The following is a 12,944-nucleotide window of genomic DNA, read 5'->3' as shown; positions in this document are numbered from 1 at the left end:
AAAAAAAAAAAAAAAAATTAAAAAAAATTGTGAAAAGTGAGGGGCTGATTGACATCACTTGTCAGCAACATGTATTCCACTTGGTGGCCCATTCCCCATTGACAGAACCACACCTGCTCCTTCACTCAGCCCTGCAAATGCATAGTCTGCATAACTTCTAAGATATAAAAACTCAGATCTGTTGGAGAATGCAGGCATAGAAGCAGTTACAATCAGAGGCAGACCTAGGTTTTGTGAGCCTGGAGTCCACAGAAGCTCAATTTTAATGTCCTGTTTTTAAAAATCTGTGAACACAAACTTAGGTACACTAGTGAATATTTATTTTATTTATTCAGAATGAGAAAAGAAATCAAGTATTTACTTATTTTCATTTGATCAGAGAGAGACACAGCAAGAAAGTGAGAAAGTAAGCCACCAGGTCTGGGACTCGAACGGTGATCAGCCATGTGGGAGTCCAGCGCCCATCACCACCATGCGACTGCTGGCCCCCAGAATGTATACTTCTACAAGAAGAGGACTTCCGTTTTGACTAGGCAGTGAGGAGAATGGACTCTACTATTTAAAGTTTATGCATTTGATGGCTGAAAATAATCTGTCGGAGACTCGTTTCTGGTCTCTACATTTCTGGTTTCACCTTCATGCTGTAATAATGCAAGGTCCTTCGGCTTCGTGGGTGGTGGTAATATTCTTGGAAACCATTCCTACACCAGATGGCCAGCAATAACTTATGTGCACATAGAAGCGAAGGCAAGTTACATAAATATATTTCATTAATCCCAAACTACATGGGTCTCCAAACAACTTCCCCTTCGTTCAGAATGCCAAAAGCGGCTACTTGAGGGGAGAGAAAGTCTGGTAGAGGGACAACCGGAGTGGAGAGACTTAGCAATCATAATTGCAGTTAAAATACTGTTTATGAATTTTACAGAAACATCTGACAGTGTGCGCACCTTCCTAGGGAGCCTCCCAAGAATTTGGAAAGGCCCCTATAAGTGAGAGGAGAAGCTTAAGCCATGTTGACATTATAATAAATATACCACATGGGATCAGCAGGTGGCGTAATGGTTATGTCATTACTACTCCAACGTAGTTGACCGGGGTTCGAGTCCCAGATCTGGCAGCTAAAAACTCACGTCAGGCTCTTGTGCTTGTGTGCCCAAAATCCCAAGAGGAGAACGGAAGAGAAGGGATTGTGGCATGGTCATCCCCTCTAGGGGGTGATTTCTCACTTTCTGTCTCTCTGTTTCTCTTTGTTTCTCTGGTGAACACGTGGGCCCTATAGCAAAAATTTCTCTACAAATAAATAAATAAACCGTGATAGCAAGCCATTCTGATAAGTGATTAATACAGTATATGGTGCCAGAATATAAGAAAAGGCTGCTAATTTGGAAGAGCAGGAGTGGGCTGGTCATAGGGAAGTCTCTCAGAGGATACATTATCCTTTTGGGAGGTGCCATAGTGAAAGATATAAAGGAATTTTTGAGGAAAGAAAAGGGGACTTTGAGCATGTTTAAAGCCTGGCAAAAGGTAGAACGTGTGCATTAAAAAATACCGAGTGATTGTCCAAGTGACCAGGAAAGGGCCTGGGGAAGTTTTGGAAGGAGACTGTAAGTCCTTTCTCTCCTGACAACCAGAGCTGCTGAGGAGTTCTATTTTCTCCTGCTTCGAGAATTCTAACTCTCCAATCAAAGAGGTTTCTTGCTCTGTCCTTAACCTTTCTTACTAACTCTCTGGGCCTCGTTTCTCCACGTCCTGGTGCGCTTCGTTCTCTCTCGGCCTGCTGCCTTAGCCTGCCCCTCCCTTCCTCTCTGAGGCTCTGTGAAGTCCACAGGACCTGCCGCTCCGACCTTTCCTGTTGGCTGAAATATCTGCCACACACTCAGAAAACTGAGGCCATTCTATAGCCCCTCAACACCGTCCTGCTGTTTTTGATTGCAACCACCTCATCCCTGTCTTGGAGAGAGAACCCCATTTCCCAGGACATAGCCTCCCTCCGGCCTCTAAATATCACTCTTCTGTACATCTCCAGTGAACAGGAGCTGAGCCCTGGGTTTAACTAAAATGGATCAAGGCACAAAGTCAACTGCATTCCTGTTCTTCAGTGTCTTTTTGCTAATAGCAGGACAAGTGAGTTTGTCAAGAAAAGGCAATGGGGTTGGGAGAGGGGAATAGCATGGGAGAAGGACTGCTGTGTCCTCTTCCACCCACTGGGGATAGTTGGAAGAGCAGATGGGCAGAAGGATATGCATTGGAGCCATAAGTGGAGACAAGAGTGTGATCCCAAGTCCTTGCACTGCAGGGTGGCTGTTAACTGCGGCTTGCAGGGGTTCCCTATTCAGCACACCCGAGTCTAAGCAGGTCTGTGTCAGCCCCACCTTCCTACTTCCCAGCTTAGTTCTGCCCCACCTGTGCCTTCTTTTGGTTGCCATTTTGGACCTTGTTTGTGCCCCCAAAGCTCTCAGTATTCCATTCTACACAGCAGCTACAGGGAGCAACTCTCACCTTTGCCAATGCATAATTTGCATGAAAAATCTCCCAAAGCTACAGAATTGAGAACAAGTTCCTGATTTTTTCATTTGCTAAATGATTATTTAGGGAACCATTAATTCACCAAAGACTTTTCCAGCCACCTATCTGTAAAGCTCATAACAATTCATGTTTTTCCAATATTTCTCAATCTTTTTTTTATTTTTGGAAGTGATTTCTTGGGAATTTTGAATTTTGAGGTGCTGTGCACATTAAGAATGTCAAAGATTTTCAAATGGGAGTCATCTCAGTCGAGACTGGGAAATTACTCAGTACTGCAAGTTCTTAGAACATATCAATTGAAAGAGACTTTTTTTTTAATGTGAAAAAGGTGAATAAATTCTGAAAGGTTAAAAACATTCCCTTTAAAATCAGGAACAAAACAAGGACGTCTGGAATTACTACTTGTATTCAACATTGCAATAGAATTTATTGCTTGTGCAATAAAGCAAAAAAGCATTTAAAAGGAGTAAAAAAATCAGAAAGGTAAAAAGAAAAATTTTGTTATTTCAGATGACATTATGGTTTACAAAGAAAACCTGTCTATAGATTAATTAATAAAAATACTAAGATTTAGCAATGATGTTGAATATAAGATCAATTTGGAAATCTAATTACATTTGTCAACATTATCGACAAAAGAAAATAATTAAAAATCTATTTACAATAGCAACAAAATTGTAAATTTCCTTGGAATAAATTTAACAAATGATATGCAAGATTTTTGTGTAGTAGGTTCTAAAATTTATTGAAGGACACTAAATAAATGGAGGAATAGACCATGTTTATGAATAAATATATTTAGTGCCATAAAGATGTCAAATTTCCTCATATTGAGCTGTAGACTCCATGAAATTTCAGCTATAAAAAAGCTTTCATTTCTTATGCAGATTTAGAAATTTAAATGAAAGAGCAAAAGGTCAAGAATAGCCAAACACTTCTGAACTGGGTCAGGAGTCTTGTCTTACCAAATTTTCTATTATACAGTGGTAGTGATTTAAGACTATAATGTATGATAGAGTTGCCATTGGAGATTAGTGGGGAAAGGATAGACTATTCAATAAATACCATGGGACAATTTATTATCCATGTAAAAAAATTAAAATGTTGTCCTAATTCCCACCAGAAAAGGAAACAAATTCTAAACATATAAGGAACCCTAGTTTGAAAGGAAAACATAGTTTGAAAGAAAATACCTAACATTATTAGGGAAGGATTTATTTAGTAAGCCACAGCAAGTAGCAAATCATAAAGAAAATAATTACCAAACTGATAAATAAAAACACAGACATAATAGAGTGTGAATAGCACAGGTCCTGCTAGAATAAAGTAGTTGCAACATATATAACTAACAAGAGACCCAGTGTCCAAAGTATTTTAAAAATTATCTCAAGGACCAGCTGGTGGCATGGTGGTTACGGTAGCTGAATCCCATGACTGACTACATGGTTCGAGTCGTGGACCTAGCATCTTGGGAAACATGCTGGCTGCTGTATGTGTCTGCCCAATACCCTGAGGAGACTAGAAAAGAAACTGTGGCATGGCCATCCCTCCTGGGGAGGAGGTGCTTTCTCGCTTTCTCTCTCCAGTGAGCACATATGTCCTATAGCAATTACATAAAAACCCCAAAACGCACAGGACATGTGCAAGTGGACACCCAAAATCCCAAGAGGAGAATGGAGAAGGGATTGTAGTGTCGCTATCCCTCTGCGGGGGATGATTTCTCACTTTCCTCTCTTTTTCCTCTCTCTGGCAAGCTCATGAACCCTAAGGAAAAAAACAAAACCAACAACAACAGCAACAAAACACAAGAAACAAAAAACCACAAAATAACTATCTTGAAAGAAGGAAAACACAGTGACCCCCCCTCTCCCCCAAAAGGGTTATAAATTCCTAAGCAAGCTTTTCACAGAAAAGGAAACAAAGTTAAGTTACCAATAGACATATTGAAAAGATGTTCCTCCAACTCTTACTTTGGGAAAACATATGAAAAACCCATCCAGGTACTATTTCACTCTTCCAAATTGGAAAAAATGGAAAAATCAGTCCATCCAGAGGTTGTTGAGGCAGCAGAATAACGGCGGGCAACAGTGTAAATGACACAGAACTTTGGAACACAGTCTGGCATTGGTGGGGAAAGTTAATCACGTCCATAACCTATGATGAGCAATTCTCCCCCTATACACCATAAAGACGCTCTGGTACAAGCACACAGGGAACCTGGGTGAGATGTAGCATTGCTTGAATGAGCAAGAACAGGATTAACACACCAGGGCCCAGAGTGCTCTTCCAAAGCGAGCATCCCACCCTGGTTCCCATCTATGCTAATCCCTCAGTGGCTTCCCATCACCTACAATAGAATGCTAAACTCCCTCATCATCTGCTCATCTCGGAGCTTTGGGTGCCAGTGTCCCATGTTCCTTAAGATTCGAGATGTCCCCTCCTCAGGGTGACGTGCTCTTTCTCAATCACTGTGGTTGGCTCTTGGCCATCCTCCAGGTCTGCCTAAATTCGATGTCCTTGGAGATTCCTTAACTTGCCACCCAGCTAAATCATTTTTTTTCATCGTAATCTCTATTTCAGCTTTGATTTGTTTTCTGCAACATGTATTATTTTTTGAATTATGTATTACCTATGTATGTTTTTGTTCTCTTTTTTTCTTTTCTTTCCTATATTAACATTAAATTAGTAACTTCTGTGAGGGCAGGGACTAGGTCCGTCTGCTTCATGATTTTTATTTTTTTTTGGAGAGGTTTTTGCTATAGGGCGCATGCGCTTGCCAGAAAGACAGAGAGAGACAGAGAGACGGAAAGTGAGAAATCACTCCCTGGGGGGATGGCCACGCCACAATCCCTTCTCCTCCATTCTTCTCTCGGGATCTTGGGCATGCATGCACACATGCCCAGCGTGAGCTTAAGCCACCAGATCCGGGGACTCAAATCATGGTTGACTACATGGGACTCCAATGACATAGCCATTATGCCAACTGCTGGTCTCTGCTTCATGATTTTATCTCCTGCACCTTCCATGTAGTCTGGCATATACTAGTTACTCATACATCTTTGTTGAACTGAATAATTGAGTAAAGATACTGCATAAATTATATGGAACCAATCCAGATGTCCACAGACAAATGAATGGATTGAAAAATTGTGGCACATATACACTATGCAATAGTACTCAGCCATAAAAAACAACAATACCCTGGAATTTGATAGAAAGTGGTCGGATATGGAGGATCTCTTGCTGAGTGAAGCAAGCCAGGATATGAAAGAAAGATATTGTATGTATCCACTTAATATATACTGACTATCTGCACTTTATGGTAGAGATGGAAATATTGGAGGGCATTAAAAGCAGTGAAAATAGTTAGCGATGATAGGACAGTGTGGAACAGGGCGGGAGAAGAGAATAGTATGGAGAAGAATAACAAGAGAACAAATAGAGAGGCATGACATTAGTGGGACACAATATGGTTTATCACCTATTGATGACGTGTACAGTATTCTTTTTTTTGAGAGATCTTCGCTATAGGGCATGTGCACTCGCCAGACAGACAGAGAGAGACATAGAGATAGAAAGCGAGAAATCACCCCCGGGGGGATGGTCACGCTGCAATCCCTTCTCCATTCTCCTCTCGGGATCTTCGGCATGTACACACACGCGCCCAGTGTGAGTTTTAAGCCATCGGGTCTGGGACGCGAACCGTGGTCGACTATGTGGGAGTCCAGCGACATAGCCATTATGCTAAGTGCTGGTTCCCAACATGTACAGTGTTCTTAACTGGACAGGTCTGAGAAGTATTTCCTGTTGGGTAAAGTCTTTTTACAAGTAAAATGATTAATAGTGATTGAATGTTTAAAAAATAATTGGAATAATAATAATAATAATCTGGAAATATGAAAAGCTATTGGATGATGATGGGGATTTTAATGTCTTTGTATTGACTGATATGAATGGTATTCCTTCTGGAAAAAGAAATATAGTACACTGTAAAGTTATATGTGATTCAATGTAATATACATAAGATTCTGATCATAAAAAAATTTAAAAAAGATTTATAAAAAAAGAAAGTACACTTAGGAAAATATTAAAAAAAAAAAACAAGCCAAACAAACAAAAAAATATTTTTATGCACAATACATTAAATATATATTTGAAGTTGACTAAAAGTCCTCCAATTTTCAAACTATTTGGAGATATTTCAAGTGTTTTTAGGTTGGTTCTAATACATATTTTTGGAAAACAAAACAAAACACAGTACCAATATAGAGATTTGAATTGAATATTCAAATATACAGGTGACACAGGACGGGTTCTTTTTGAAAGAGGCTAGAATCTAGTTTGTTGCGGTTTTTATTTTATTTTTTATTCTGTTTATCTGTAGTTAGAAATAATAAATAATAATTTATGTATTTTATATTTACTTTTATATTTGTTTCCTGATGTATTTTGTATTTGCCAGAAGGTATGTATGTGAGAGAAAGAGAGAGCACCCTCAGATAGGGCCTGGACACACTGTCATCCCTTTTCCTCCATTCTTCCATCCCATCTGGGTTTAGTGCATGCACACATACACACCTGGATGTTTTTCAAACTGTTGGGGCCAGGACTTGAACCACAGTCAGTCATATGGAATCCAGCCTGCTATGCACAGTGTTTAACTGTTGTGCTACAGGGCTGGCTGGCAGCACTGATGCATTTTTTTTCTTTATTATTTTCCTGGTTAGAAACGAACTCCCAAGAGTATGCATGATGCTGTACATAAAAGATGAATTAAACAGACAAAGCAAAGTGAGAGACACTTGACGCTCAGCAAAATATGGAAATAATGCAAAGGTTTTACATTTTCTTTTTCTTTCTTTCTCTTTCTTTCTTTTGAGAGATTTTTGCTATAGGGCACATGCGCTTACCAGAGAGACAGAGAGACAGAAAGTGAGAAATCACCCCCCAGAGGGGATGCCCATATCACCATCCCTTCTCTCGAGATTTTGGGCACACATGTGCACGCACCCGGTGTGAGTTTTAAGCAGCCACATCAGGGGTTTGAATTGCGGTCAACTGTGTGGGAGTCTAGAGACGTAACCATTACACCACCTGCTGGCCCCAGGTTTTACATTCGCAATCACAGGAATTGTACTCTTGCTCAAACAACAGCTATGGTGGTAAGATAAAATTCATATTAATGATGAATAGAAAAATTAAGCAAAATTGCAACTAGATGGATTAGCAACAATTTGTATAGATTCAGTCTCTTGGTCTCTAAAATGTCTTTTTAAAATTATTTAATCTGTCTTCATAACTTGACATTCTGATATGTGAATGCCATCAAATAAAATGGAGCTTACCTTTATCCTATTTGATTAAAAAATATAATTTTATTTATTCATTCATTCATTTTAATTTGGCCAGAGAGAGACACACAAAGAGAAAGAGAGAGAAGGAAAGGGAGAAAGCAAGCTGCCAAGTCCAGGACTTGAACCACGGTCGACCACATGGGAGTGTCCAGTGCCTTAACCACCATACCACCTGCTGGTCCCCTATTTGATTTTTTAAAAGTTATTCATTTAATTTTATTTATCATTCTAGTTATTACTTTAACTTGCTATAGAGTACATGCACTCACCAGAGGGAGAGAAAGAAAGTGAGGAAGTAAGCTGCCAGGTCTGGGACTTGAACTACAGTTGACCATGTGGGAGTCCAGCGCCTAAATCACTACACTACCTGCTAGCTCCTCCTATTTGATTTTTTAAAACCATCATTTTAAGCACTTCTTTGTGTGTAAATTATTAAAAATGATTTAAAAATAAAACAAATGATCGTGTTTGACTCTGGACACGATGCTATCTAAAAGTTAAGTTCGGGTGTGGAGGCTATTGTTTTGCCTTCACTTGAGAAGCTTATGTGAATATGACAGTAAAGTCGGGAACCAGCAGTTAGCGTAATGGCTATGTCGCTGGACTCCCATGTAGTCAACCGTGGTTCGCGTTCCGGACCCAGTGGCTTAGAACTCACGCCGGGTGCGTGTGCATGCGTGCCCAAGATCCCGAGAGGAGAATGGAGGAGAAGGGATTGCGGGGTGACCATCTATTCCTGGGGAGTGATTTCTCGCTTTCTGTCTCTATGTCTCTCTCTGTCTGTCTGGCGAGCGCACGCGCCCTACAGTGAAAACCTCTCAAAAAAAAAAAATAACAGTAAAGTTTACATGATAGTTGGATGAAAACCTTCTTGCATTAATTTCCATGTAAACTTAATTTCTACATTTTATAAGTTGCTGGATAATTATTATGAGGCAAAATGAATAAAGCATTGATAAGTGAATTTTCATTACAAATCCATGATTATTAGAGTAGTATTGATGTGGATATTAATATTAGGTGTTTGGAAAAGTCATGATTATTTTTCTATGCAAATGCATCATAACTTTTCAGATAATCCAATATTTGTAGCTAAAAGAGATATGTACTGAATCTGGTCAGAACTGCTGTAAATCACCCTCAAGAAAATAACTGAGCTCAAACACAGCTATACTGCTTTTTGTTTGTTTGTTTAGGTTTACACCATTAGGTGCAGGAGACAGAGAAGGAAAGTGAAAAATCACCTCTCAGGGGGAATGGTCACACTGCAATCCCTTCTCCATTCTCCTCCTGAGATTTTGGGCATGTACACACACGCACCTGACATGATTTTCAAGCGACCAGGTCCAGGACTCAAACCACGGTCAGTTATGTGGGAGCCCAACGCCCTCACCAACATACCATCTGCTGGGCCTCGACTAGTACTGTTTTTCTTTCTTTCTTTTTTTTTTTAAGAATTATTTTATTTAACTTTCTTTATTCTTTCTTTCTTTCTTTCTTTCTTTCTTTCTTTCTTTCTTTCTTTCTTTCTTTCTTTCTTTTCCTACTTTCTTTCTTTCTTCCTTCCTTCCCTTCTTTTCTTTCTTTCTCTTTCTTTCTTTCTTTCTTTTTCTTTTTTTTTCTTTCCTTCTCTCTTTTTCTCTTTTTCTTTCTTCTTTCTTTTAATTTGACCAGAGAGGGACAGAGTGAGAAAGAGTGAGAAAGCAAGCTGCCAAGGTTCAGGACTTGAACTGAGGTCACCCATGTGGGAGTCCAGTGTCCTTAACCACCATGTCACCTGCCACCTGCACCCCCCCCATTATAGTTATTTATTTATTTTAGAGATTTTTGCCTTGAGGAACATGTGCTCACTGGAGAGAGAGAGAGGGAAAGTGAGAAATCACCCCCTGGGGAGATAGCCATGCAATCCCTTGTCCTCCCAGAATCTTGGACACACACACAGAGCGTCTGGCATGATTTTCAAACCATTGGGTCCAGGACTCAAACCATGGTCGGCCATGTGGGAGTCCAACAATGTAATCACTACGCCATCTGTTTGCCCACCAACCAGTATGGTATTAATACTTAATTTAGAAAGGCAAAAAGGAGGCAATTATTTTAATATTTTAATAATCCTTATTTTCATAATAACCCAGGTAATTCTGATACCAAAGTAAATTTTTGGTTTAACTTGTTGGTTTCACTTCCTACAAACCTTAGCAGAAGGGGAAAACAGAGGAACTTCATAATGGTCAGTAACCCAGTCTTCAAAAAGTACTGCAGAAGACACTACAAATGCTTTTCCTTAACAGTGGTAGTTATCTATTTGTTCAGAAGATCGTGTCCCCTATTACATGCCCGCTTCAACTCCACTGGCCAGGTCCTAGGCTGTGCCTTCTCTTCCCTGGTGGAGATTGCTCCTTGAGGGACAGAAGGAAGAGCTCTCCAAGGGCCCTCCTGCTGGGTGGCTAATCCACCTCGGAGTAGCCAGGCTGGCCGGAGCCAGGTGGAATTACCTGAGAAACACTGAGTTGGGGCTGTCTGTGGAGCTATGTGGGGCTTCCACTCCGGCCTTCCTGGAGTTTCCGGGAACCTCGAACTGGAACACAGAGTCACTGGAAGACAGCCTTTTCTTCACCATGGTGCACTTGTTGGTTGCCAAGTCCAAGAAGTGAGCTCAAAGATGCATTTTCAAATCTCCCAAATGACGTGAAAATCTCTGTGTTTTTCCCTTTGGCACAGTTCCTGCATTGCAGGAAGCTCTTTCATCACGTGACTCCTGATCTGGCTGAGGCTATTTTTTTTCACAGTCAGTTAATGAGTAACATGTCAGTATGACACGGAGTGGTTTTCAGCCTACTCGTATTAACTCTAAAGGAGAAATAAATATGTTTGGGAAATTCAGCTTTCAGTTTACTAATAGGACACTCCTAAATCTGAGTATTTAGGGAAAAAAAAAGTCCATTGAAAAGGAAATACTTAAATAAGACAGGACAACGAGGAGCAGAGATTGGCAGTATCTAGACATTAAAATCAGCATGCCTTTTTCTAACCATCGGAGCCTGACTGACCGGGTGAGGAATGTGGCTCTACTTTAGTGGACCACAGTCCATTTTCTGTGGTACGACCGATTTTTTTTTTTTATGGGGTGGGGGGAGGCTTTTGCTATAGAGTGTATGTGCTCACCAGAAAGACAGAGAGAGACAGAGAGACAGAAAGCGAGAAATCGCCCCTCGGGGGAATGGCCACACTGCAGTCCCTTCTCCTCCATTCTCCTCTCAGGATCTTGGGCACACACACAGATGCACCCAGTGAGAGTTTAAGCCACCAGGTCAGGGACTTGAACCATGGTTGACTACATGGGAGTCCAGCAACATAACCATTATGCTAACTGCTGGTCCCAATACAACGGATGTTTAGAACGATTCACAGGAGGTTTAAGGTTGTACTCCTTGGTCCCTGGACCTGAAGAGTTCTGGGCTCCTATGGAAGCGATCTGCACAAAGTCTATGGAGTCTCAACATGCAGACAACACATTTTTCTGGATTCTAGAGGCTGTGCGTGGCACCAAAATAACAACCACACAGAAAGAACAGGCCAGATGGTGGCACTGTGGTACTGCAATGTCTTGCAAGGCTGACTTCTCTGGGAAGGCTCTGGATTTTGTGTCTGAGACCTCCCCGACCGTGCTGGGTGCACACGCGTCCAGGGGTGGCTGAAGCTGGAGGTGGATCATGGCGTGTTGGGGAGGCATCACTCTCTCTTGCTCATAGAATAAATAAACTCAAAACATAATGGCCAGCTCTGTGGTGTGGCAGTAGCACACTGCTCAAGAGATGTAGGATCCATGTGGAAGATCACTGGTTTGGTGCCCTGGTTGACCTGTACACTCTGGGGGCATGCACCTGTGAAATTCACTGGCTGCGAAAGCTGGAAGAGGATTGATGGGAGACCCTGTCGGGGGTGCTTCTCTCTCTTGCTATCTCCTTCACTCTCATGAAATTAAACAAAACAAAACAAAACCTTTAAAAAAAAAAAAAAACCAAAGACAAATACTAGGAGGCAAGGGCCCATGTTCCACCTCTATTGCTCGTAGGTTGGGCAACCACAGGGATCCCGACCTGCTCTACTTAGTATCTGCCCTGTCTAAAGGCTGAGGATGAATTTATGTAGAATATGCTATAGAGATTTGCAATTATGTTATGTATTGTTGTTTTTATTATCATCTAAGTACACATGTCACTAAAAACAGGAAGCTCAGAAAATCTTTGTGTGACAGTCTTCAAGCACTTTCTGTTCATGCATGGAGAAAACATCAGTGTCCCTCCACCGGGGTGACTAGTAGCCACAAAGGTTGGCCTCTGAGGTCCCTCTGTTCTCTCTTCTTGTCCCACTTACGATTTGTCAGTGGCACTGGAGCATGGCTGGCTGGAGACAAGTACACAGACTGTGGAAGAGAGCAAAGTTTCCCAGGGATCAAACTTTTATCCTTGGCCTCGTTAGCACTTTGCTCTAGCCGACTGCTGGGCAGGGACAGGTTCATGCTGCTCTGTACAGACTGACTCCAAGCACATTTGGAAGTCAGACAAAATGTGGTTTTCAGTGGGATTTTTCCGGTGTCTGGTAGGGTGACCAACGCATCCGGCTTAACTCAGGATTTTCCTGATTTTAGCACTGAATGCTTTGAACCCTGGAGGTCCCTTAGAGCTGGGCAAACTTACCATGATCACCCTGGTGCTGAGTGCCCTCATGCCACAGTATTTATTTTTGAGAGATTTTTGCTTTAGGGCACGTGTACTTGCTAAAGAGACAGAGAGACAGAGAGACAGAAAGTGAGAAATCACCCCCCAGAGGGGATGATCATGCCACAATCCCTTCTCCATTTTCCTCTCAGGATTTTGGCCAAGCATGGGCATGCTGGGTTTTAAGCTGCCAGGTCTGGGACTTGAACCGTGGTCAACTATGTGGGAGTCCAGCGATGTAACTGCCATGCCATCTGCTGGTTTCATGCTGCAGTTCTGATGATGCATTGTGCCTGCCTCCCTCCTGGTCCTTCCTTGACAGGGCACGATCGGTATTTCT

General features: G+C 41.5%; 1 protein-coding gene across 3 annotated transcripts in view; it reads right to left on the bottom strand.

Annotated features, from left to right (window-relative positions):
• The window catches only part of GRAMD2B (GRAM domain containing 2B), a 154,660-nt gene that overhangs the window by 128,380 nt on the left and 13,336 nt on the right, over positions 1–12,944 (bottom strand). Inside the window, exon 1 of one of the 3 annotated variants that reach the window (XM_006145519.2) lies at positions 10,379–10,626. The exons of the other annotated variants lie outside the window; for them this stretch is intronic. Coding sequence (XP_006145581.1) covers positions 10,379–10,503 — 125 coding nt within the window. The 5' untranslated portion in view covers positions 10,504–10,626. Of the gene's footprint in view, positions 1–10,378; positions 10,627–12,944 lie in introns of those variants that run through there. 3 annotated transcript variants of the gene reach the window in all.

This window comes from Tupaia chinensis, unplaced genomic scaffold (assembly GCF_000334495.1).
Source record: "Tupaia chinensis unplaced genomic scaffold, TupChi_1.0 Scaffold000152_1, whole genome shotgun sequence".
NCBI lineage: Eukaryota > Metazoa > Chordata > Mammalia > Scandentia > Tupaiidae > Tupaia > Tupaia belangeri.
The sequence above is the reverse complement of the archived record's forward strand: the minus strand, read 5'-3'. Positions and strand labels throughout refer to the sequence as shown.